The sequence below is a fragment of the Lytechinus variegatus genome, chromosome 2 (assembly GCF_018143015.1).
Source record: "Lytechinus variegatus isolate NC3 chromosome 2, Lvar_3.0, whole genome shotgun sequence".
NCBI classification, from domain to species: domain Eukaryota; kingdom Metazoa; phylum Echinodermata; class Echinoidea; order Temnopleuroida; family Toxopneustidae; genus Lytechinus; species Lytechinus variegatus.
The window spans coordinates 51,981,539-52,008,338 of NC_054741.1; the positions used below are offsets into that span (position 1 = coordinate 51,981,539).

Consider the following 26,800-nt stretch of genomic DNA (forward strand, 5'->3'; position numbering starts at 1 on the left):
TCATTATACGGTAGCTGTAAGTTATGAACACGTTCAGTAAGTTTTGTGGTCATCCGGAGCACGTCTTCATACGTCAATACTAGTATACGTTGGATTTAAGTTACACATACGTTCCATGTACGTTACTCATAGGTTAGAAGTAAGTTTTAGGGTACGCTGGACATTATCTCGACGTACATCGACTTATGAGTAACTTACGAGTAACGTGTGTCAACGTGTATCAACGATCGCGTAACTTGCCTACAACTTATGGCCCGCGTATGCGGGAAGTATGAGCCATACGCTGGCAAACGTCGAAAAATTTTGTGCTTGCAAAAAATTTTTCGACGACCTCGCCGTATGACGACGTATACCAGCGTGTTTTAGCGTACTCTTAACGTATGCAAAACTTACCCGTAACGTATTCGACGTACGCCAGCGTATTCGCCAAAGTCCTCATACGTCGGGCATACGCTGTCTAAAACGCCAAGGTGTGACAGCGCCTTTACATCCATTTCGTCGAAAACTTCCTGATTTCTGCCGATAAGTACAAATAGACATCGCAGTCATATCATAGTTAACACACGGTCAACTGTACGAAAACAGAGTGACCACAGTGTGAGCACAATGTGGGCACGACGTGACGCGTGTATTGCATGGTAATCATGGCCATGGTAATGACACAAATTGCAACACGAGAAACAGTTCGCTCTATGTGATTTAACTTCAATGTTGTAACAGCACTAAGACGCACAGTGTTCACATAGTAATGAACATGCAACTGTGAAGTTAATTTGTCACAACGGGTTCAGACAGTGCTCACGCAATAAAAAAAAATAACACACTGTGTAGCAGATAGCCACTATATGACATGTGTTCAGCACAACGTGACCACACGGATCATACGAGGATGATTTACACTTTGTGGCATTCCTTTAACATAGTGTGTACATACAATACCACATATTGACCACACTGTGCAGACGATTATCAATTTGGGGCATTTACAGTACCACATATTGACCACACTGTGAAGACGATTATCAATTTATGGCATTCGTCTAATACAGTGTATGAATAGAGTAACACATAGTGACCACCCTGTGAAGACGAATATCAATTTATGGCATTCGTCTAACACAGTGTGTACGTACAGTATCACACAGTGACCACACTGTGAAGACGACTATCAATTTATTTATGGCATTCGTCTAACACAGTGTGTACGTACAGTACCACATATTGACCACATTGTGAAGGTTGATATTGTATGGCATTTCTTCAACACAGTGTAGTCATGCAGTTCCACATAGTGACCGCTCTGTCTAGCACAGCGTGGTGATAGTGCCAACTTTTCTTTAAAAAAGAAATGTTATCCTTATTGACTATATCTTGCACTGTTGTACAGTTGGGGGAGGGGTTGGGGTCCCTCAAATGAAAAAAGAAGTAGAAGAAAAGTTAACAGTGTGCAATATAATATGAAATAGTTTTAAGTAAATATTATTCCAAAATCTATCACAAATAAATTTTCATTCTCATAGGTCAAACTTTTTGCTCGCCCACGACTTTGGTTAACTCTTGCCTCATCTGCCATGTTCTGCCGCGTTATATTTTCGGTTCGTTATGCCAGTGAATGTGGGACGGTGAACTCATGATTTTCTTTTAATCAGTACTGTGGCCCTCGGTGAAAGCATGATTAACAAAAAACAAAAAACAAAAAAACATTTCAATCAATTAGATTGTTTTATTTAGTCCTCGACAAATTACTTCAATGTTACATTCTATAGAACACGCCGAGTAAAAAATGAAATTAACAAGCGAGTTATTATTATATTTTTACTCAACATTGTCTAAACATGGTGAATGATTTTATTAAATCTTTCTAGCGTGTAAATATGGGGTGGTAAGGCGCTGTCAACCCTTGGCGTTTTAGACAGCGTATGCCCGACGTATGAGGAATTTGGCGAATACGCTGGCGTAAGTCGAATACGTTACGGGTAAGTTTTGCATACGTTAAGAGTTCGCTAAAACACGCTGGTATACGTCGTCATACGGCGAGGTCGTCGAAAAATTTTGTGCAAACACAAAATTTTTCGACGTATGCCAGCGTATGGCTCATACGTCCCGCATACGCGGGCCATAAATTGTAGGCAAGTTACGCGATCGTTGATACACGTTGACACACGTTACTCGTAAGTTACTCATAAGTCGATATACGTCGAGATAATGTCCAGCGTACCCTAAAACTTACTTCTAACCTATGAGTAACGTGCTTTGAACGTATGTGTAACTTAACTCCAACGTATATTGACGTATGAAGACGTGCTCCGGACAAAACTTACGTGTTTATAACTTACAGCTACCGTATAATGACGTATTGACAACGTTTATAGGAATTGGTATATAAAGGTGGGGTTCACAGGAGTTTTCTTCGGGATGGCGATGGTGTTGATACGGTGATGTATCGTGCGGTTATGATTTGAATATTCGAGCGGCAGCCTTTTTATAGGCTACGACACGTGTTCGTCAGCGATACGCTGCCGCGCGCTATGCGTAAGTTAGGCTATCGTAGGGCATAAGTTGTGTACGCCAGCAATACGTTAAGCATTCGTTGGAATACGTTACTTATAAGCTAACGAAGCGTTCGATATAAGTTACTAATACGTTATATATATGTCCAACTCGTTATGAATACGCTAAGTATACGCCCAGAGTTGAAAAAAAAATCAAAGTTCAGCGTATGCCAACGTTTAATAACACGGTCACTTTTGTTCTACGGCGGCCGTACGGCGAGTCGAAAACAGCCGTTTTATCTATGTTGATTCAAACCACCTATATGTAGTTGGACAAAACATGTTGAAACGGCTGTTTTCGACTCGCCGTACGGCCGCCGTAGAACAAATGTGACCATGGCATTAGAGAAATTTTGATACGTCGGGCATACGCTGTCTAAAACGCCAAGGTGTGACACCACCATAAGCGACAAAAATAATAAAACAAATATCTCCGGACTGTCAAGCGGACAGCGCAGCTACACACACTGGCTCAGTCGACATGTGAAATGGGATAAAAGTCATGATAGTTGTACGTGGAATGACAAAACCCACCCCTTGCTCCCAAAATCTTCTTCCTCTTTTCCAACAATAATATAGAGAATCATTTCAACTGATAATTTCAGTCGATATGTGAAAAAGGATAAAAGTCATGACAATAGTACGTGGAATGACAAAACTCACCTTTTTCCCAAAAAAACTATTCTTCCTCTTTTCCAACAGGAATATACAGAATCATGTCAACTGATAATGGTGGTCAAGTAAGTTCTTTCATTTGTCATTGTATATTACTCTGGCTCGTTTTATATGACTATAAAACAGCAAATGGCTAGCTATTGAATTGAAAGCACGGTGGATATTTCTCAATTACTAAGTAAATAAAACCATACATCGGTATACACGTTGAGTTATAAGACTGATACAAGCTGAAAAATGTATTACACTTGGCAGTACAGTGATCAAAAGTTCAATAGACTACATTGGCTACCGGACTAGATGGGGAGGCTTCAGCCCCCTCCCCCCTACCCTTTTCAGTACCCATGTACAAAAGAAATGAAAAATAACCATTAGATCATGTTTTTCTAAATTAAGTATTTATTAACAATATAACAACATAATCAAAACAAAATTACAGATATATCGAGAGAATTACGACCATAATTATAGATGAAGGTTTATGCATGTTTGGCCCCTCTTTCGCCCCATCCCATAATTTCGTTCTACGCTCCTAGACCATATCATCAAATTTCATGCATTATGATGATAAAAAAAATTCCCCCTTTTTGGCGACCCATACTTTTTTTTATCAGGAAAGGAAATTGATTGGCGGCTCACAGCAAATCAGCGAAGGGATAGCAGATAGACTAGGAGATGGTAAATATGATTTAGTTGAATTCAATATCATAGTTCAATGTCATAATTATACGTTGGGGACGTGCTTTACTTATTCGCAAACTCGCCTTTACAATTGTGTCTTTTCAAATAAACATTCAATTCCAAAGCATTATACATGTTATACAACTTACTTTAAAACTTGAATTTGAATTTGCTTGATATTAATACCAGATATATTTTGATTAAGTTGATTATTAATAATGTATATTCAGATTTAAGTGATGTATTGTGTATGTGTTTTGAGATTGTAAAGCACATTGTATTTTTTTCGTATTTATTATATCATCTTTCATGTATAGAGAAATTGGTATTATCATTGATATTTCTTTTTCCATGTTTTAAAAAAAAAATTAGTCGATCGCTTTAGCTGGGACCATGAGCCAATGGACATGACCAAATAGGAAATGTGCAACATTTTGATTTCAAACTATAACTAGAACATGAACTTTGCATCAATGTAGAACAGTTCCGCTATTAGGAAGTCTCTTCCACGTACAAGTGCTTTTCAAGATTCTCAAGTTGGTTTGTTTGTTTGTATATTTGTTTTTCCAAATTTGACCTTCAGGGGCCCGTAATACAAAGCTTAGCAATCATTGCAGAAGAATATTTTTACTATTGGTTGCACTGACCAATTATGTACAATCAATCTTAAAAATCGAACGTACGGTATCAATCATAGCTTGCCTTTGTGTTGTGGAACCCTAAACTTTGGAGAGGCTCTTCTCTTTGTTTGACAACAGCAAATGTCTACCTGGAACATCCAGTGAAAAGTATATCCCAGGAAGGAGCGGGTATTACTGTCACCACGGTCAGTGGTAAAGCATTCGAGGTAAGGTATCCATCTAGCATGTCCATCTAGCCAAATGGCGGCGGAGGGGTGACCCATCCAGTTAATGGCAAAAGGGGGAAACGGTTATTCGGATGAGGAAAAGGGGTAAGAATAGGGAAAATAATCATGAATTACCCCCCTCCTGTCCTAAAATTTCTATCAATTATTCATCTATCACGTTTATATCGGTAACACACGGAAACTATTTTTTAATAATTTTATTGGATGATTTTAGTTCTAATTCATCCAGCTGACATGATATAATAATATTCATGCAGGTGAAAAGAAATCTCTTCTGTCCTGGATTTTGGTCTTTAAAAATATACATATCGTTATGCCTAAGGATGTATATTTTGTTTTTATATTTCACTGCCACAGTAGAATACAGACTGAGTCGTACGTAATATTTCGTAATCTTTTTCAACTCACTTTTTCAATGAATAATCATTTTTTGGTGTTTATCGCGTAGAAAATGTAAAGCATTTTCATCTATCGTTTTGTTATCAATGCAGGGAGTATAATGATATAAAACCTTCTTGTATTTTTTTCAGGCAGACTTTGTAATCAGTGCAGTTCCAATGGCCCTACTTGGAAAGATCTCATTTAACCCTCCACTTCCAGCTCTCAAAAATCAGGTAATCCCTTCATTTTACCCTAAAAAGACTGGGGGCTGATCCCCCCCCTTCGACATTTTTCGTGATAAATCCGCAGCGCAAGATTTTTTGACCGCGTCGCTCACTGACTTTTTACTTTCAAGTTTCGCACAACCTTTGAGACCAAAATTGTGACCCCCGGGTACGCGGTTCCGAAATTACACAACTTTTCGTAAGTGCATGCAGACCCAAAATTACTCAAAAACGTGAATCTGTGTACAAATCCAATGCAAATAGTGTTTTTTAGCCAAATTTCATTAATGTATCATTATTTTTCCTTATACTGCTTAAAATCAATTAATTTTATCTATTTTATGGTCAAAATAAAGTCCCCGACAATTATTAAAAGCCCTCTAAAACCTCTGAGAAAAAACGCCATGATCCCCTTCCATGGTGGGATTCGAATTCAATATAATCTATCCTTAATTAAATATATTTGTTTCTCATCGTATCAATAGAGCACTAGACAGACTCCTGGGTTTTTTTTCAAACGAATTATTGTCAACATTGTCAAAGTGAGAAAAAAAATCCGTCGCTTCCATGGAATCTATGCTTTTGAAAATTAACCTGCAAATAAAATTTCCCCTTGATAAGTATTTTAACATCTTATGTTTTGCAAGCAGTGGAGCTCTTTGACAATTAGTATAGTTCACTATTATACCTCACTATGTGCAACATCCTCAAACTGGAGCCCGGTGTGAAGGCGAGAGGTACTTGGCTATATCACTGTTTCCACTCCTTAGCACTCCATTAGTAAAAAAAATGACAATAACTGTTTCGATTTCCATCGAATCTTCAAAACATGATTTCATTCCCTCGCCCCATCTGTTGCAAGAGCAGTGTTGCCATTTGGGGATCTCCATCCCCAAATTTTCAAAAATTTTGGGATTTTGAGGAGCGTTTGGGGATGGAAAAAATTATTTGGGGATTAAAATAAATTTGGGGATTTTTCATGCAGTTTAGGGGATTTTCGAAGGTTTTGATGAAAAGCACCAAAAGTCGTTATTTTTCAGTAATATGATGCTAAAATACCATCTATAGCTACAGTGTAGATCATCTGTAATTCAACCGATTATTCATTACATTGAACTTCGTTTGTTGTGCGATAAATGGTGGGGTTGCATTGCCAATCTACGGTACTTTGCATCAAAATAAAAAAAAATCTGTGTAGGCCTATGGTGTGAACAAATGAACACATGTTAACTAATTTTGAGCAATAACCATGATAAATGTCCTCACTTTTTCAGAAATTATTGTGATTTTAAACATTTGGGGATTTAGGGTCCGATTTGGGGATTTTTCGAGTGCCTTTTGGGGATTTTCTTCAGCTCGGACCTGGCAACACTGTGCAAGAGCTGACCACACTTCATCTTAAATAAGAACAGCAATTGCAATTTATATTAAGACGTAATAATCAAAGTTTGCACGATTGATCTCTTCCATTCAAATATCCTTTCTTTGTATGATTTTTGTGTTCTTGTCAAAAGCTCAGCCAAAGAATTCCAATGGGTTCATGTATCAAGACAATGACGTACTATGATCGACCTTTCTGGAGAGGTTTAAGTAAGTCCAAAAAGTGGTCCATGTTTGTTGGTCTAAAAGATTGGTCTATCTATATTGTTATCACGTCAGGAAATACTTACTGGTAACGTCATTACAATTACAGTGAAAGTTATTCCGAGTAGAATGTATACTATTAAAATGGAGCTTGCCAAACTGTATATCGGAAGTCAATCAAAATTTGGTCATCTAAAACACAGGTCCATCTGTACTTTTTGTGTTGTCTTGTTAGACTGTTACAGGTATAAAATTTGGGGATAGCAACTTTTTACGTGTGGGCGGAAATTATTATATTATTTAATGTGTGAATAAATATGTTTTATGTCGTATATATGATAAATTGAACCACGACTTTAAATATGAAAAGATTGAAAGAGATAAAAGAATGAATCGAATACAAATACCACATATACCGTTGTCTATTTTTAATGAAATTATTACTTTTAAGAACTCGTAGGCTCAACTGTTTTTACTTGCACGCTGTAAGCAAATTTTTATTGGATAATGTACATTCAATTGAACGCTGCACTTCACCAGTACAATACACCAGACGGTGGACTGTACTGTTTCCAGAAGAAGAAGAACTATGTTACGACAACGATAAAGAGTTCAAATTGTTACTCATTCATTCCTTTCAGGTTTCTCAGGTTTTATCTTGACTGATGACATCGTTGCAGCAACCATTGATGATACGAAACCAGATGGAAGTCTTGCTTGCCTCGTCGGGTACGTAAGAGAGGAAACTTTTCATTGTCATGGAATTTTATTTCCAACATAAGATATGATACAAATTATGTATGAATGAATGAATATAAATACAACACCCTCAAATTTCACCTTTCATCAAATGTTCTTTCGTGTTCGTTTCCCATATGTAACAAAATCTTTACAAAGTTTTATAAATTAAAGCTGATGAAATAAGTGTACAAAGAATACAAGAGCGGCGCCAGAAAATCTATTAAATTGGAAATTATGAAATAAGATATCACCATTGACATATACCGTATAGATAGCACTTATGCGTCATTCCAGTTATTAAACTTTGATTTTGTCCATTTTGTCTATAGATTTGTCAACGGAACGTTCGCAAGGAAATACACTTCTGTATCCATGGAAGAAAGGTAATAAATATAATAAAGCATTCATATTTATTTTTTTATTTATTCATTTAATTTATTAATTTTTTTTAGGGGAGGTTGGGGCTGAAAACAGGTTCATTCATTTTGAGTTGTGTGTTTAATTCACTCTGCATAGAGAATGCCCGAGTTTTCATGGTATTTATGCTCGAAGTTGTATCTGCAATGCTCTTTTGTCATACCAGTACGTTAAACATGTTAAAGTCAGTGTGTATAGCTTCCACGGGCCGTGTAGATTACACTTTGCAGGAGCCAGTTCCCTTGTGAAATGCGAAGTAAATCCCTGTAACATACGTACATATTTTGGACACAGCCGATTATCTGTATAATTATATCATCGAATTACACTAATATTGCTTCACTTTGCCTGATTCGACATGGTTTGAATCAGGAATGACGAGATAATTATTTTACTCTATGAGGCGAGAATATTAGAAATGTAAACATACCAATAAAAATAGCCCCGATCTGTATGTGATTGTTTGTTAGCGAACAATGCACCCCGTATGTAATTAGCATGAGCTAATTATAGACAATATTTGAAATATAGACGGGGTCTAAGAGAGGCAATATTTTGATGAGAGGAAAAAAAAACTATTAGGAATTTGTGATAAGCTTAGTATCTTCTATTTCCCTTAACCCCCTCCTTCTCCTCTTGAAGATTTTTTTTCTAAGTATTAATTTAAAAAATGTAAAATAAAAATGTACATTTTATAACTGTGTCCTGACATTTTCACTGCAGAAAAATGCTGGTCGCCAAATGCTATGCCAAAGTATTTGGATGTGATGAAGCGTTAAGAGTAAGTATACTTGTAAAGATATAGACATTCACTCTATTTAGGAGTAAATGATAATAGAGGGTTTTCTAGGGGGCTAACCCAATCCCCTTCAAATTACAGTTTCACTAAAAAAAAATTGTTTTGGTATTTTTCAACATCACAGTTTTTAATAACATTTCCTTGCGGACCTTTTCGAATGGACTTTCCTTTCCATTCAATTCAATTCAATTCTTTTATTTCATTTCCATTCAAAACATAATACAAAGTAATATAAAGCAATACAAATCAAGTACAATTTTATAGGGCATTCTTACTTCGTAAAACAGAAAAAAAACAGTATAATATAGAGCATAAATGGAAATGAGGGGGATCCACTAAAAAGCAAAGCTTGTAAAGTGTGGACCCCTGTCATTGCGAAGCCCTGTCTACACTGTTAGAAAATTTATCCTTAAACTAAAAGAAGTTCCTGCAGCAGAGTCTCGAGAACACCTGTAATCTTACCAGATTGCGTAATCTTACAGGAAATTGGTATTTGGTGTGTGTAATCTTACAAATTTCCTTAAATAAAACACTCTTTTCCCCTTTTTCTAACAGACCTGTTCTGTTAAATTGCAGAAAAATTCCTGTTTCATGAATTTAAAGAATGATTCTGGTATTGCTTTCTGCAAAATCTTCTTTTATTTTTCTGTAAAATCAGGGTTTTTTTAACAGTGTATTTGTCTCTATCCCCCAATCTAGCTCTGTTCGGTCTATTGATTTTTCTAGAATATGTATATGACTGTATTGAAATCCCAGCCCCCTATAATTTGATTTCCTTATTACGCTGTTAGTGAGGTTCGCTTTTGCTTTCAACAAGTTATTTCGAAAAAAAAATATATTATTCGTCATTTCAATCGTGCGTGCGTGTGCGTGTCTGAGTTTTGTCAGACGTGTATCAATCAGAAATGATTATTTACGTCTGGGACCGACCTTTAACGTCACCATCCAAAAGACGTGACCAGGGCTCGAACCTCGACCCTCTGCATCAATTTGTAACTTCCCCACACCTTGGATTACAGGCGCACGCCACAACGCCCAGTTAAAATCGTACTATATATCATTCACTTGTGAGAGGGCGCTTTACTCTGCACAGCTGCGGGTTGCATTGAGTCTAGTAAACATGGTTATAGAATATCGTCGAATGTTTGTACCTCTATAATTTTGAAAAATCGCTCAATCGCAACGGAAGTTTATAGTTGCAAATGACTACTATTATTATTTGATCATCAGTATTTTATTACATGGAATTAATTATTATTCAAAATGATTATTATTATTTTTTGTTGTCAATTTGAAATGTTCAGCCGACTCACTATGTGGAGAAGAACTGGATGGAAGAAGAGTACAGCGGAGGTTGTTACATGGGAGCCACGCCTCCTGGTGTGTTGTCCATATATGGAAAGTAAGTCACTCCCCTATTGGTCAAAGCCACGCCCCCATGATTTACCCCCCCCCCCCCTCGAATTGTCATTGCGCTGCCCTTTTTGTGCGCCTAAGAATTGGGTCGAGTGGACCTGCATGCTCTCCCATTGGAAAAAAAGAGAAAAGGAAAAAAGAAAAGAAAAAGAAAGAGCAAGAGAGAAAAGAGAACGAATGAAAGAGGGCGAATCATCCCTTTCAAGGAGATTAATCCTCGTACTATGATAGGACCATAATTTTTTGATAGTTTACTTCAGTAAATTATACGAACTATAGCATCATGACATCAATGACAAGTTTTGTGAAAGGGGGTCCCACAACTAATTTGAGGAGTTGATCTGATTGGTTTACAGGGTGATGAGAGAACCGGTAGGCCAGGTGTATTTTGCCGGGACCGAGACTGCCAATCATTGGTCGGGATACATGGAAGGAGGGGTACAGGCTGGAGAGAGGGCAGCAAGAGAGGTAAGAATAAAGAGGAGGAGGAGAGGTGGATGGGGACTGCGATGTTCCTGGTGGGGGTTGTGGTGGGATGATGATCATTGCAGACGCATCCACCTGGCAATGGGACAGAGGGTCACCCCTAATAAAGATGATGGCCGCAAACATACCGACCCCCCCCCCCCAACAATTTTGACAGCCCTTAAAAAATCATAGTAATGCAAATACCCAAATCTGACCGCCAAACGATTTGTATTTTTTTTATAGATTTCTCCATTGTTTTTTTTTATTTTTCTACTTCATTTTTCCTCTATTTCCTCTTATGTCTTTTCTTTTCTTTCTCTTCTTCATTTTATGTGCCTCCTTTAAGGGAAGGGAACGCGACCGCCCCCTGGATCTGCAGGTTATATTTTATTGACTTGTGAAAAAATATTTACTTTACCCCCCCCCCCCCACACAAAACTTTTCGTTTTCTTTGCCCCTTTAATTCCCTTGTTTTTGTATTTATTTATTTTTGGCCAGCCGATTGTGGGAGTGCCCCCTTACTTCTTCCATCGCAGAAAGTAAAGTTGATACTTTGTTCGATTTCATTTTTCCTAGGTTCTCTATGCCCAGGGCAAGATAAAGAAGAACGAAATCTGGCACGTGGAACCCGACAATCCAGTAAGTTGAACATCATTTAATTGAATATTCATGTAATCTGTCATCTGTATTTCAATACGGTTGTTTGTCCTAGCCGATATTTGTCGGATTTATTTTGATTCTTTGAAATTGTTATTTGATGTCTGGCGTCTCTTTCCGTTTTTCCCTAGCATAATTATCTATTGTATCATGTTTCGTTTCTAATATAGACATATTTATATAATAATAATTATTACAACATGATAATGCCTCTGTTGTTACTTATAATAAGTGCCATTCTGCACAAAGGCTCATAAATCAAGGGCATGCGAGTGTATCATGCAATCAAAGCGTTACCATGGCAACTCCCTCACGTGTATCAATATCAATTTCACTTTTATGGAGGTGGGTTCGTGACTCAGTGACATTTATATGTGTTTGGGGCTTGTTAGGCACTTTGAAAAGATGCCGAGTTTCATTCATTTAGAAATATAATTCTAAGCCAGATGTCGCCCTCTTGTGACGAATCAATGAAAAGCCATGGTTTTCTTACATCGGTCCGAATTCGTGGTCCGCTTTCTCCGAAATTAGATTTGAAATAAGTTCTATCCCCCCCCCCTCACTCCCCCTCTCTCTCTATCTCTCTCTTTGCAAGATGATTCGTCGAAAGTACCTAACTAATGTAAGATAATATAAGTTAACAATGATAACATAGCAATTAATATAATAAGTACATGATGTGCATTCTTGTCTAATAGGCTGAGCACATTTATACCAAATTTAGGATTTTATAATATAGATTAGAAATTTAAAAGTATGAATATAAAACTCTACCTACAAGCAAAGCTTGTAAAAAATAAATCCCTTGTCGGATTAAATATGCCAATTATAATACAATAAGGTATTTGTTTAGCGTGCCAAATCCCCCCCCCCCCCCCCTCCAACAAAAAAATCATTAAATTTATTCAAATCCGTAAATCTTGATTTAAAAAAAAATGTTGACTGTGGAACAAAATATATCTTTTAATGCAATATCGATATCGATATACAAAGGGAATTCATATTTCTAGTCGATCATATTACAACAATAGAAAGTCAAATAATGCTATCATTTTGAAAGCTTTGTTATGTGTTACGACTCACAATATAATTTTCCAAGTGTTCGAGTGCAATTAGTATTTCACATACATGTATTCTTACTTTATGTTGTTTGAAGACACACGTTAAGTATTTTTTTAATCATTTTAAGATCAGGAAACCATTGAAATGTTATATCGTATGAGGGTAGACACCACCCCCTTAAATATGAACTAAACCCGGCCCAACCCATGCCATTGTCTTATTTATTTCAAATCCCTTGAAAAGGTCTTTGGTGCAGAGGTGTGTGCGTATATATCTTTTGGAGTTGGTGGTCTAACTTCGCCTTAACATTTTTTCAGAAAATTCACCCCCCCAAAAAAAAATGCCCTTATTACACCATTGTCCACGCTAGGACAGATATGATGTAAACAATTTGAGTTTTTAGAATCTTATAGTACTCAAGCTAAATTAACAGAGAGGAACGACATTTAAGCCAGGCACCTGCCCGCTCAATCCTTCTTCCAACTTCCACTTGTTATCCCCCTTATCTTCCCCCTTCGTTCTATTTATGCTATCCTGGGCAGTCTTGTTCACTAATGGCCTGCAAGTAGGTTAGTGATTTTTTTCTGTTGATGCTAAAATCACATGCTTTTTCTTTATGCCTCCGCGTTCGGATGGCATAATTCATTTTGAATTGATTCCACAAATGATGTCAAAAATACCTGAAATTCACCATTTCAAAGATGCCTCTGTTTAGTTTGGTAACCCCCCCAAAAAAAAAAATGCTGGTCACAATTCCAGATTATTGTATGTTAGTGTGTCCTTAAACTATTAAGTTATAGATGATATTAGATAAAGACATGTTTAGTGGGGGTTTAGCGAATTTTCATCAAAATTGGTTTCGATCTGGAACTGTATATTTCTTCTAATTGGTGTACACTTTTTTAAAGAATGGAATGAGCCTGAAAATTATTGTAGCTCTCTTAATATGCATTTGTTTAGATTGGAATTCATAAATTGATATTGCCTCTATTAAAAAATGCCGATAGAGGGTGCTAGTCATCTTCATATGCAAAATTCACATATTTATCTAGAATCAACAGACCGAAAGAATCTAATGTCATTAAAATGTGTAAGATTTGAATACATATTATTTACATTATTTAACATCCACCAAAGCTTTCGAAGACAATTCTCACATCTAAAACTTTTTTATCCATTATCAAGGCAAATCAAGAAGAAAAATCAGAAGAAGAAGAAGAAGAAAAAGAAGAAGAAGAAGAAGAAAAAAGAAGAAGAAGATGTATCTCAACATTTAAGCCGATAGGGATCAGCTTCCCCTCCACGACCCTTAGAAAGGTGGAGGTGTTTTTCATATTTACGAATTGGAAGATGTCATCTTTCACAGATTCTCTTCTTCTGAAAATGTTGAGAATATTTGTAATTGGACCGACTTTTCACTAAAATAGTATATATAGAATCGTTTCTATCCCACTCCTGACTACAAGTCGTTCAATTTCCGTTGGTAAATTCGATAAAAGAGAGTTTTTGAGTCGCGACGGAGAAAGCTTTGAAGAACATTGGAAAATGTATTGTCAAATGCCCTTCGTGACAATGTGCAACCAAGAAGTCTTTGTCGAAAATTGGTGAAACAAACATCAGTTTCTTCCTGGACCCTTGACATAATATTTGCAATTTTTCGTCAGCTCCGGATCTTAAAGGGATGGTCCGGGCTGAAAAAATATTTATATCTTGATACACAGAGTAGAATTCACTGAGCAAAACGCTGAAAATTTCATCGAAATCGGATTACAAATAATAAAGTTATTGAAGTTTAAAGTTTAGCAATATTTCGGGAAAACAGTCGTCATGAATATTCATTAGGTGAGCTGATGGTGTCACATTTCCACTTTCCGTTTTCTTATGTTATTACATAAAATCATATTTTTTTCATTATTTCATACTTGTGTGAATAATATATCTCCCTGATAATGAAATAAGTTGCAGCAATAAATATCTAATGCACTAAATCAGTTGTCAATACAATTTTTCTAGTTCTTGGAGGAAAAATTTGAATAAAGCTTATTTCATATAATAAAATACAAAAGAACAAGTGGAGATGTGACATCATCATCAGCCAACCTAATGAATATTCATGATGACTGTTTTTACAAAATATTACTAAACTTTAAAATTCGATAACTTCGCTATTTGTTGTCCTATTTTGACGAAATTTTCAACATTTTGCTCAGTGAATTCTACTCTATGTATTAAGTTATAAATACTTTCAGCCTGGACCACCTTCTTAAGACAGATTGCTGCTGCTTTGGTCCACCAATTTCCGACAAAGACCTCCCAGCTGTCCTTTGTCATTTGACGGACATTGTCAATACATTTTCTGTGTTCTAGAATTTGTTCTTCGTGGCGATGCAAAAACTCGCTAATTGTCACTGTCACAACCAATGGAGAAACAGTAAGATTTTTTTATAAACAATATCAAAATCCGAGCTTGGGTGATCCTTCAAAAGAAGGATTGTAATTTTTAGTCCTCACGCAAGAGCTTAAGGCTAGAGGAGAGGGCAGTTGAGGTGTGAGAAGGGAATGACGATGTTTCGATTCTTTCGACGAAGAGGGTATTTTGTCATTCAATGGTGACGGGTCACGTCAAGACACACCCATTTATAGATTGTCGAGTTAAGAAGTTTTTATACGATTTGTGATTGTATTAAATCTCCGTTGACCTTTGTAAGGCGGCCCAGTTACCCCCCTCCCCCCTCCACCTCATCAACTCCTGACCTTTCCGATAGTATAGTGCAAATACAAGGCATTTGTTAGACCCGGGTTATTCTGGAAGTCCAACATTATCTTTGCCAATGATTCCGATATGTTTTCCCCAGAATATACGGAAGATATTAATGAATTCCAAAGGAACAATTAATCGGTTTTTTGTTCAACCATTACTGGAGTAATTAATAAAAGACAATTGAAATGTGTGAAGGGTAGAGGTAAGGGACTTTTTTCACTTAAATCCTCATGCCCTCCCCGTGTCACCCAAGATGACTCACTGAGAGTTCTCAAAGGATAATTTTGAGGATTTAAGGGGAAGACCCCATGGTTTGTGTAATTAGTCTGAGACGAAATGGAAAGGAATTTCGACAGGCCAGCGTTTAAGTCCTTCTTCATCTCTAAGTTTATTTTGCAACGGAGGTCAAAGTTGTCACGCAGAGTTGAAAGTATTATGAAGAAGGTCAGAATGGTCGCGGAGAGAATCGATCAGTGATAATGAATTTCATGTAATTTTTAATAACGCTCAGAAAATGTATCAAGAAAACCAGGAGGAGAGTCTCATTATATCGATGCATCCACAATGTGAAATAAGATCACCTATCTTTATCTAATAATATGCATGTATTTTCATCATTTTGTGTCTTCTTTCTAGGATTGGCCGTATACCAAATTCGAGATGAGCTTCTTGGAGAGAATGGCGCCCTCTATCAACGGTCTGCTCGGTTTTCTTGGGACCTGTGCAACAGGTCTTCTTGTTGCCGGTCTGGCTGTCCTTTACAACGATCAGATCAGGAGTTTCCTCGGAAAGTAGATTGAAAAAAAAAGAAAAAAAATCAGAGATTTCCACTTTCAATCATATTTTTAGAGAAGGTTTGGTTTTCAGGAGTTAACAGTGAAACAGAAAGTATTAAGAAAATATCTTTGCGATGAAAAGTTTCATTCCCGAATTAGAAATGACAATGCTCTACCCCCATGAAGACATGTGTATGGTTTTACCAAAGACGATGATCATTTCATGTTTAGAAAATGTTGAAAATTGATGTTATTCTTACGATTTTTTTAGAAAGAAGTTTTCATCCGTCAACGAAATGAAATTCATATTGTGTTTAAGATTTTTCTTTCTTAAAATATGTTATTTACCTTTACCAAAGATTGTTATTGTTCGCTTTGTATAATTGTATCATTACTATTGCGCATTACATATCCATATTTGTGTTTGATGTTCAAGGCAACTTGCATATTTGCTTGGTAAAACATTGCCAAATGTACAAAGTATTACGTGAAATTTTATCAAAGAAACATTGTTTTTTGCCAAATGTTTTACCAAGCGAACACACATGTTCCTTTTACCCAATGTTTATTAACCATGATTGTAGAGTGTATTGATTGATAGGCATGCATCATTATGGTTGTGGAATAATTGTTCTAAATCTCAGGAATATCTCACGTTCGGCTTGTTCGATCAAAAACAAAACAAAATAAATCAATAAATACCTCATATTAAATGGTATTGTCAGGTTGGCATATACACAATAGTGTGCTAAAATGAAATGAAAACATCAAATAGAGATGCCCAACCTTTCCGACCACGATGACACATAGACAAATATACCGTGTAATACCATTTAGCGCGGTTGATATTTACTATGTTGTTTACTGGTATCTAGCAATCGATCCATATATACATTCGAAATATAAGTCCATTATTGGCTCCACATTTACAAAAAATCAAAACAACAATCAAATGTGTGAAGTGTTTGTTTATTTAAGAATAAAAATGAGTAAGTATATTGTGTACATAAAGATTTGAAGAAAGATACTGAAATGCCTTATATCGAATATAATATTATAAAGAATTTTATATATATGAGCATTGTTTAAGCTGAAAATAAGAGGTAATATGAAAAGTGGAAGTTTGCAAAAACAAATATTTACCTTATGATTGATTGTAAGAGTTGACACATGTTAAGTTATTTGACTACATTAGCCTGCTTACGCGTTACTCAAATGACATGATGACAAAATACACTGGAGTATATACAACTAACCACAAAATTATATGGCGATCTATTGGAAAGTAAGTGATGTTTATTGTAGTGAAACTTTGTTAATTCTTGATTTAATTCCCTTTTTTATAATAAGATATATGTTAACTTTGACAGGAATGTTGTTAATTCGATTCGAGTAATCTTGTTTTGACGTAAACTGGAGTCGATTTTGACTTGAAAAGTGTAAGTGTTAACTATTACTAGATTGGTGTCAACTTTAACTGTAATGAAGTGTCAGGATAGAACGGACTCAAGTTTGAGTAAAGATGAAAAGTATCCAGGTTGACTAGAATCGTGCCTGATTCCCGCGGATCCAGTGATATAGTCAATAATCAATTATGTACTAACTTCTCAGTACTTAACAACAATTTCTATGCGTCCCTAAATCTCAGTAAAAAAAGTTATTATTATGATTTTCAATGATTTGAAAACGTTTTATATAATTGTTGACATTTTGTATGTAATATCATATTGTATAGGCAATATATTTGAAGATGATTATTAGCATTTTGACAAATGTCCTTACATACACTAACTGCATTATATTTGTTCAATAGTATAAAACATTCATGTTGCGGTTTATCCAACTATCTAACAATTACAGTTTAGGTTTGTGGATCTGTAAATGTCATGAATGTGTTGCCTTGGATTATGACTACCATTCGATTATAATTGTTGCTTTCAAAGAGAAAAAAAAATGCCACTTTAGTCTGATTCATCTTGAAATGTGAAATACGTTGTGATCTGTGTTTGTTAACAATTCTGATGTAGTATGGTAGAGGAGTGGATACAGGTTTCACCGGGAAGGTCTAGTAGTGTACAAAAATGTTCTGCCAAAATGGTCAAAGGTCACCACAATAATTGCCCAAACAAATATATTTTTAAAGTTCTAGGGTTAAGACCCCTCGCTCATGCTGGGATAAACCTTTTCGAAAATGACATTGTTAGAGAAGGTGATTCAATTCATGATACCACAAAAAATTTAATTCACAAGTGGTATCTGACAATGAGGATATGATCCTGATGATTATATTGACTGAAGCAACGGTGAAAAGACGTCTATTATTAATTATGAAAGAGGGAAATTTTGGGGGTCAAATGAAACCCTTTAGGGTTTGTTTGAATGTGGGGGGCGCTTTGCCTCCCAGGGGAGTGGCCTCTTGCCATAATTCTGATAAAAGGATGGTGGTGCTGTTGGTCTTGGTGCTCGTCCTCGTAATTGTGTTTGGAAATGACGATGACGACGAAAACTACGATGATGACGTCAACAATGATGATGATGATGATGGTGATGATGATGACGACGATTATGACGACGACTACGATGATGATGATGATGATGGTGGTGATGATGTTGATGTCTTATTTTTCGTATCCGGACATCTACCCCCTGGACATCTACCCCCCGGACATCCACCCCCCGGACTTCCACCCCCCGGACATCCACCCCCTTAGGACAAGTACCCCCTAGGACAAGTACCCTCTAGGACATCTACCCCCCGGACATCCACCCCCCGGACATCTACCCCCCGGACATCTACCCCCGGACATCTACCCCCGGACATCCACCCCCCGGACATGTACCCCCCAGACATCCACCCCCCGGACATCTACCCCCTGTCATTTTTTGTCAAATTGCTCGTTCGTTATGATCGCTCACAGACGAGCAAAAATATATATCTTATCAATTCAAAATCAATTTAAAGATGAGGGGGTAGATGTCCGGGGGTAGATGTCCCAGAGGGTACTTGTCCTAAGGGGGGTGGATGTCCGGGGGGTAGATGTCCTAGAATCCTGATTTTTATTAGGATGTTGATGATGGTGGGGATGGTGATGATGAAGATGATGGTGTTGATGATGGCGATGATGGTAGTAGCGGTGCTGTGATCTCATCATGTTCATCGCTGGTGAAGTTGTTGAGATATTTATGGTCATTACACACATTATTCTGTGTGTTTATTTTTTATTTAGTCCAATGGCAACTGGTCCAATTGCCAACTCGTCTACTATCATAATTATGGTCTACCATCAATTCGCCAACTATCCACATGGTCTAATTGACAGTTCGTCTACTCACCATTTCGTTTAGTAACCAGTTAGTCCTATTGCCACTTAGTTCATATACCATTAGGTCTAATTAGACTAAGTGTTAATTGTGCAAAGTTAATGAAAATGAAACGGATATTAGACTGGTTATGACACGAAATGGTCATATACGAATTGGTGATTAGACGAAATGATGATTCGATCAAATGGTTATTGGACCGAAAGTCTGTTAGACGAACTGTTGATGGGCGGAATGGCAGACTAAATTAGGGTAGATCAAGTGGTGAATGGACGATTTGGCAGTGGACGAACTGACAATTTACCATCCTGTGGACGACAACAGTAACAATATCCATTACTCGCAAATATCTGTACATAAGAATAATGTTGAAATTATTGCGTCTCCTAAACTGTGATATTTGATAATCTAATATCTAAATCAAATGTGTCTAATGATATTTGGGGGGAATAAGGAATGCGTTCTCAATTTCACATTCCCTATTATCTATTTTATTCTATATTCACAATGAAACATCAGAAGTCGCCAAATTTATGTGTTGTTTGGTTGATTTAATGATTTTATAGATTTGGTTGAAAACAAGCGTTTTTTTTTTGGGGGGGGAAGGGGTCAAGACAGAACATGTCTGAAACAGTGTTATCATAAAAACACACGAAGATTTGATTCCCATAAACATTGATTCTATGAGATAAGATCTAGGTCTGTGGGACCTTTTCTCAGATGTCATTTGGTTTTGGCTCATTTGAGGCCCCTCTCCTCATTTCATATATCGTAACGATATAAAGTGCGATGTCCATTGAAATTAATCTTTAAAGGTAAAATAGGGTTAAAATAACAAGTACTTAGCCGATTAAAAACAGTACATGTTCCCTTTGTTGTCTCTTCAAATTATATTTTTGTCTTCGAAGTCGGTGAGGATCGTGCTTGGAAGTAGCAAGAACAGTTAGTTTAGAAGGTATTTGGACGATATGCACCCATCTAAGGGCTCAGACATACTTCCTACCCCCAGGGCGGGTGGGGTGACGAAAAGATCTGTTCACGCCTCGTAATCGCCGTCCCCTGCTACCTAGCTTACAAAGTGTTACCCTTTTTTGCGGTATGAACAGGCTTCGAGTACGGGGGTGGTGTTGCCGTATTGACATGTGCATATAGCGTTGGACTCGGAAGGGGGGGTATAATGGCATCCAAAAAAATACACAGGTGTTTGTTAATGGAACTCACCAAGTCACGATACCAAATCCACTTCATCACTCTCGATTCATATTTTTACTAGAACGTTCAATGTTGCAGACATGTATGAGTCCGGCCCTCTCTCTCCCCCTCTTTCTTTCTCTCTCTCTCTCTTTCCAATGTCTCTCTTGAAAATGTAATCAAATCGAGTGTAAAAATAAGAATGTGATGAAAATTTTTTGATTTTTACCTGTTTTCACAAGAAGTTATGAGGACAACATGAGTGACACGCAAATGACAGAGCCGGTGCCACAAACTTACTTACTTTACGCAGTGAAACTTATAATCGGACGGACGGAAGGACGTATGTTTAACCGTGACGTACATCACTTAACCTGAACTTTGTCAAGTTGTGTGTATACGTGTGTGTATTTTTGGGTCATACGAACTCAAACAAGTTTTATTTAAAGGGTTTTTTCGTAAAAAATATTGACAAAAACGAGGCATTTTTCACCAAAATCATCTGATAAGCAAACAAAAAAAAGGGTCATAAACCCCTCTTGGTACTGTCCTCCATATTTCAGGAGAAACGAGTAGCAGAAAATGATACATATCACAAAATGATAAATAGGAATCATTTTAAGGGACAACTCAGAGTTGAACATCCCCCCCCCCTCTCTTCTCTCTTCCCAAAACGACTAGGGATTCCTCATCGGTTTGTTATGTTTAAAAAGGGAAACATTGATACGATCCTGTTATTTCTGGAACTCAACGGTAACGTTTCCACATGCAGTCGGCCAGTGCTCTAGCTGAGAACACCAGGATGAATGATAAAATAAAACTAGGGAAAAAAAGCGAAAGGGAACATAATGTCAACAGAATGGCAACTTCACCACTTACGAGTGAAAATATCTTCGGGCGAGGGTCTAGAACCCAGCATCCAATCGTGACGAGTTCCGAAATATCTCAAGGGATCATGGAAGTACCATTGATAAAACAGTATACGCAAATAAAGCTCCAGTTGAAACTAATAAATTCCAAATAATATTCATAGTAAATAATCTGCTGCGATTCATCTATGATATATGCAGTGTGGTTATACAGCGTATATCACTTGTTATGAATTTATCTAAAAGCTGTAAACTTTGGAACTTTTACATTATTATTTTCATCATTTTATCATTGATATGTCACCCACATAATTAAATGGAGCATTTTCGATGCTATCGATGATGTGTGAACACACTATAAAAGGAATGTTTTTTCAATAAAAAAATATTTATTTTCTTCCATGTTCACAAGATATAATTTTCAGAATATAATCCATACAAATCATTTATCATATATCATATTCTGGCCTACAAACATACATTGTGTGCAATCTCCACTCCTCCAAGAGTATTCGAGCAATGAGTATTCAAGTTGCTCGAATTGCCACTATCATTGAAAATGTTGACGTTTGCATCCTATTGAGTAGACGGAGGGTTTGCCAAAAATCCACAAACCAAACACTTATATTAACAATTATAGATATCTTTGTATTGTTAACAGTCAAGGAAAATGATAGGATTTTTACCTCAGTTCGAAAAACGAGAAACAAAGCTTACGTCGCATTTAGATTTCAATATCAAGTTTCATAACAAGAATTGTTGCAGAGATAAGAAATGGGTTGTGGGTGCTAATAAACTCACGTAGCCACCTACTCGATATGAATGACCTTCATGTGACAAAATTCATGCCCAAATTTATTGAGAGAATAAAGCGAGATGACAGATGTTAATATTCCTGTTATAAATGACATGAAATACTGAATGTCTTTTTAAATTGAGATTTGGTGAAAAATAATCCTAATCCATTTTCCACATACTGGCATCTTGTTCCATACGATAGGATGTCCACATGAAATAAAAAAGTGTCAAGCTCTATTGCTTCTCAATAAAAATAATGATAATAATAATAATGATAATAATAATAATAATAATAATAACAATAGTAATAATACTACTACTAATAATAATGATAACAATAACAATGATAATAATAATGATAATGATAATAACAATACTAATAATACTACTACTACTAATAATAATGATAACAATAACAATGATAATAATAATGATAATGATAATGATAATAATAATGATATTAATAATAATGATATAATAATAACAATATTAATAAAAATAATAATAATAATACATTTAAAACGCAGCCCATTCTTTGCATTTCTAAGAGTTTTTAAAATGTAATTATTGGTCATAGCATCCATCACTGTTCCACACATAAAATGCACCATCTCCACTCCCTGGGGAGCAACATGACTAGGCAACCATTTTTACCGGCGCAACACATACCATGATCACATTGACGTTCATGTCCTTCCGGGTACACATATAACACTTTATATTTCACTTTTTGGAGCGCTAAATAATGATTTCCGGACACGATTTTTTTTCTGGGCTACATTTTTGGAATATATCACACACACGGGTGACAAGTGTGACCTTCTAGCTCAGATTTTTAAAAAGTCAAATCAATGTAAGACAATCACTTTAAATTTTCGTGTCTTGGAAGATAGCGGTATCTTTTCAAATGATATTCATCTAATCATGGGTGTCGATCAAGGGGGGATACATCCCCCCAAAAAATTTTTTTCAAGTGGGGGGGATGGCCTGTATTATCCCCCCCCCAATAATTTAGGGTAGAAAAATTATAATAATAATGATGATAAAAAATGAAAAGTTTGATCATGATGATTACAGTGATAATCATAGTATGCAATCAATCAGTTTGTTTCCCTCGCAATTTGTGTATATTGTTCTTAAATATAAACATTCTTTTTCAGGACTATTAAACAGATGGGTGGAGGTTGAAGATGAAAAAGAGTGAAATGTTTATGTATATGATATTTTTTAACACATGACATAAAATGACCCGAAAGAAAAAAAACTTTTGTTGATAGGGTGCTCCATCCCACCAGTGGTGAATAAATTAATTTTGATAAATCAATTAATTCAAAAGGGTGGAAAAATAAAGATAAATCTTCTAAGGAATGACGGTAAGCCCGATGGCGCACGAGAAGCCACACAGTTTGTAATTTGTGCTAGTCTTAATTGGTCCGAATCTGCATTTTATCATCATGCATAAAGAAGAAAAAAGATATTGCCAGTCGGGTTAGATTTAAGAGAGAAGTTGTATACACAGAGGCATCGATCCTCGGGAGGGGGGGGGGCAGGGGGGCGATCGCCCCACCAATGAAAATATTGGGGGGGGGGCAAACATATCGTTCCCCCAATAATTCCGCATGTGCAACTAAAAAAAATAATGCTACAGTGAAATCAGCAAGCGAGATTGAGATACCAACTCGATTTTAATTTAAAATCGTGCTCAAGATGTCTGCTTTTCAGATTGGAATAGTGATACTAACCCTAACCCAACCACTCCCAAATGTCCTAACATGTGATTTAGTGAGGGTAATATTGAAAGATCCCCATCCACAAGAACATTTGTGTCAATCATCCCCCCCCCCAACCAAGAATACCGATCGACACCCATGCATCTAATTTCCTTTAAGGGATGTTCCGGGTTGAAAATATTTATATTTGAATAAATAGTGTAAAATTTACAGAGCAAAATGTTGAAAATGTCTTCAAAATCTGATAACAAACAGTCAAGTTATTGAATTTGAAGTGTAGCAATATATTGTGAAAACAGTTATAAGCACGCCGTCATGAATATTCATTAGATGAACTGATGATGTCACATCATCACCTTCCTTTTCCTTATTTTATTACATGATATGATACATCTGTGAATGATATGTCTCCCTTGTAGTTGCAGCAATAGATATCTCATACACTTAATCAGTTATTATTCCAATATATATAAATAAGAGAGCTACGTCTCACTCGTCTATTTATTTGTCTTCCAAGTATATATATATATATTTTGGGGGGGTTCTTAAAAAAATAATCAAACCTTATTTAGTATAATAAAATACAAAAGAACAAGTGGGGATATGACATATTCAGTTTGTTGATGCCTAGAGCTGCTTCACCGGAATATTGCAAATCTTTAAAATGCCATGACTTTGTTATTCCTTGTCCAATTTTGATCAAATTTTCGGTTTTGTTTGTCTAATTTTTTTTTTAAATCTGTTCAAATCATAATATTTTCAGCCTATATTACCCCTTTATTTATTGAGAGATTGGAGAACCTTGTTATATAATGTCACCCCAAAGTTTCGAACGTTGCATGGATTACTATATGTTTTTTTTTATTTATCTTTGATCAGAATGACATACCTTTATGACAACCTCCCGCTTTCTATAACTTTCGTAATCATCATAGCTGTCATGATCATTCCTTTTTCTGTTACCATTTCTTCTTTCTTTTCTTTTTTTAACATAATGTAAATTTTGCATATACCTGTACACTGTAAAAACTGCGGTGTTAAAACTGACACCAATTGGTGTTAATAGAGGACCACACCCTGAGGTATTAAAATTGCACCTTAGAGATTAAACATAACACCAAAGAGTGTAAATGTAACAACAAAATGTGATGTTATTACACCTATAGGTGTAAAACTAACACCACCAATTTAACACTGGTGTAAAATAACTGTTGTGGTCCTCTATGTACACCAGTTAACGACACAGTTTTTGCTGTGTATGTATACATGTATATCATGAATTATTTATTATTCGATTGATTTATTTATTTCAGTTTCACAATAATATGACAAACATAACAAAACAAGGTCGAAAATACTACAAGACAAAATACAATATTATCATAGATTTAAGGAACATAATTCAGTAAATAAATTTTTCTCAAATGACATTTGTATTTAAAAGTAAAACGTTTAAAACGAACCAGCTCATCACTTTAAATATTTTGCTTTGATTATTTGTATTCTGGATCTGGAGATTATTTTTATTTCTTCACTGCGATAATTGGGAATCAAAACATTCCATCAAAAAGATGGAAAAAATCTCACCAAATTTGCCTGCTCTTCAAATTATAATATTCTTTTGCTCATATAAAGAACCCTGGTTTAGCGGAAATCATAGTTTAAAGTACTTTGCCAACATTATGGGAAGCCAAAATGTAGCAACTTGGTTTGCAATGCATAAGGATGTTTTTCATGTTTGATGGTGACGAAAGCTATTTTGATTGTCATTCATAGCAGTGTTAAAATTAATTTGAGAGCCAGAAGTACTTACATAAATTGAATTCTAAAATATTAGATATTTGTGTCACACGCCTGGCTATCCGTAGTTGAAATATACACTGCAAAACGCCGGTGTTAATTTAACACCAGCCTAGTATCTATTGGTCCACACCAGAGAGGTGTTCATTGGTTTGGAGTTAGGTTAACACCAATTTGGCTTTTAAGCAACATCAATTAGTGTTAAACCAATATCGGTTGCTTTAACGCTTCTTTGTCTGGTGTGGACCGATATAGATACCAGGGCCCGTCTTACAAAAAATTGCGATTAATCCAATCAATCGCAACTGTGGAAAGCCATCAAAGTCAACATATAAAATGCATGTTTGCTCATTTTTTTAGATGTGAATGTATATCCATAAATTCATTGATTTCTTGACAGATCAGCGTGTTCTCCTTTGTTTACAAAGGACATTTTGTATATTTCCTGTAGAAAAATTTATTACACTGATCATGGATTTCCATAGAGTTACGATTGATTGGATCAATCGTATCTCTTTGTAAGACGGGACCCTGGCTGGTGATCAACACCCGTGCAGTGTAGCTGCAGACCTTAATTCAAGTTAAAAAACAAGTTCAAGTTACATGCCCGATGTTTTGTTTTTTTATGATGTAATCAAACTCGATCATCGACCCCCCCCCCCCCGACACACACACACCTAGCCGCCTCATCTTCAGAGTGACTTATGTCTTAATGCAAGGAGTTTATGATCGATTTCAAAATATAGAAACAGCGCACATTCAGTCTAAAGATGATGGTTTGAAATGACATACACTGTTAGAAAATTTATCCTTAAAATAAAAGAAGTTCCTGCAGCAGAGTCTCGAGAACAGTACACCTGGTGGGTGTTTCATAAAGTTGTTCGTAAGTTAAGAACGACTGGTGATCCTTTCTTGTGGTAAATGGTATATACATTGGCGATGGTTTAGCGCGTAAGAAAGATTCACCAGTCGTTCTTAAAGTCAATTTCAATTCAATTCAATTCAATTCTTTTATTTCATTTCCATTCA

At 36.1% G+C, this 26,800-nt stretch overlaps 1 protein-coding gene across 1 annotated transcript in view; it reads left to right on the forward strand.

Annotated features, from left to right (window-relative positions):
- The window catches only part of LOC121408328 (amine oxidase [flavin-containing] B-like), a 34,594-nt gene extending 18,267 nt beyond the window's left edge, over positions 1-16,327 (forward strand). Inside the window, exons 6-17 of the mRNA XM_041599755.1 lie at positions 3,255-3,292; positions 3,842-3,905; positions 4,667-4,755; positions 5,307-5,390; positions 6,896-6,971; positions 7,607-7,694; positions 8,036-8,089; positions 8,847-8,904; positions 10,227-10,324; positions 10,695-10,806; positions 11,383-11,445; positions 15,923-16,327. Coding sequence (XP_041455689.1) covers positions 3,255-3,292; positions 3,842-3,905; positions 4,667-4,755; positions 5,307-5,390; positions 6,896-6,971; positions 7,607-7,694; positions 8,036-8,089; positions 8,847-8,904; positions 10,227-10,324; positions 10,695-10,806; positions 11,383-11,445; positions 15,923-16,081 — 983 coding nt within the window. The 3' untranslated portion in view covers positions 16,082-16,327. The remainder of the gene's footprint in view (positions 1-3,254; positions 3,293-3,841; positions 3,906-4,666; positions 4,756-5,306; positions 5,391-6,895; positions 6,972-7,606; positions 7,695-8,035; positions 8,090-8,846; positions 8,905-10,226; positions 10,325-10,694; positions 10,807-11,382; positions 11,446-15,922) is intronic.
- The last annotated feature ends 10,473 nt before the right edge of the window (positions 16,328-26,800 follow it).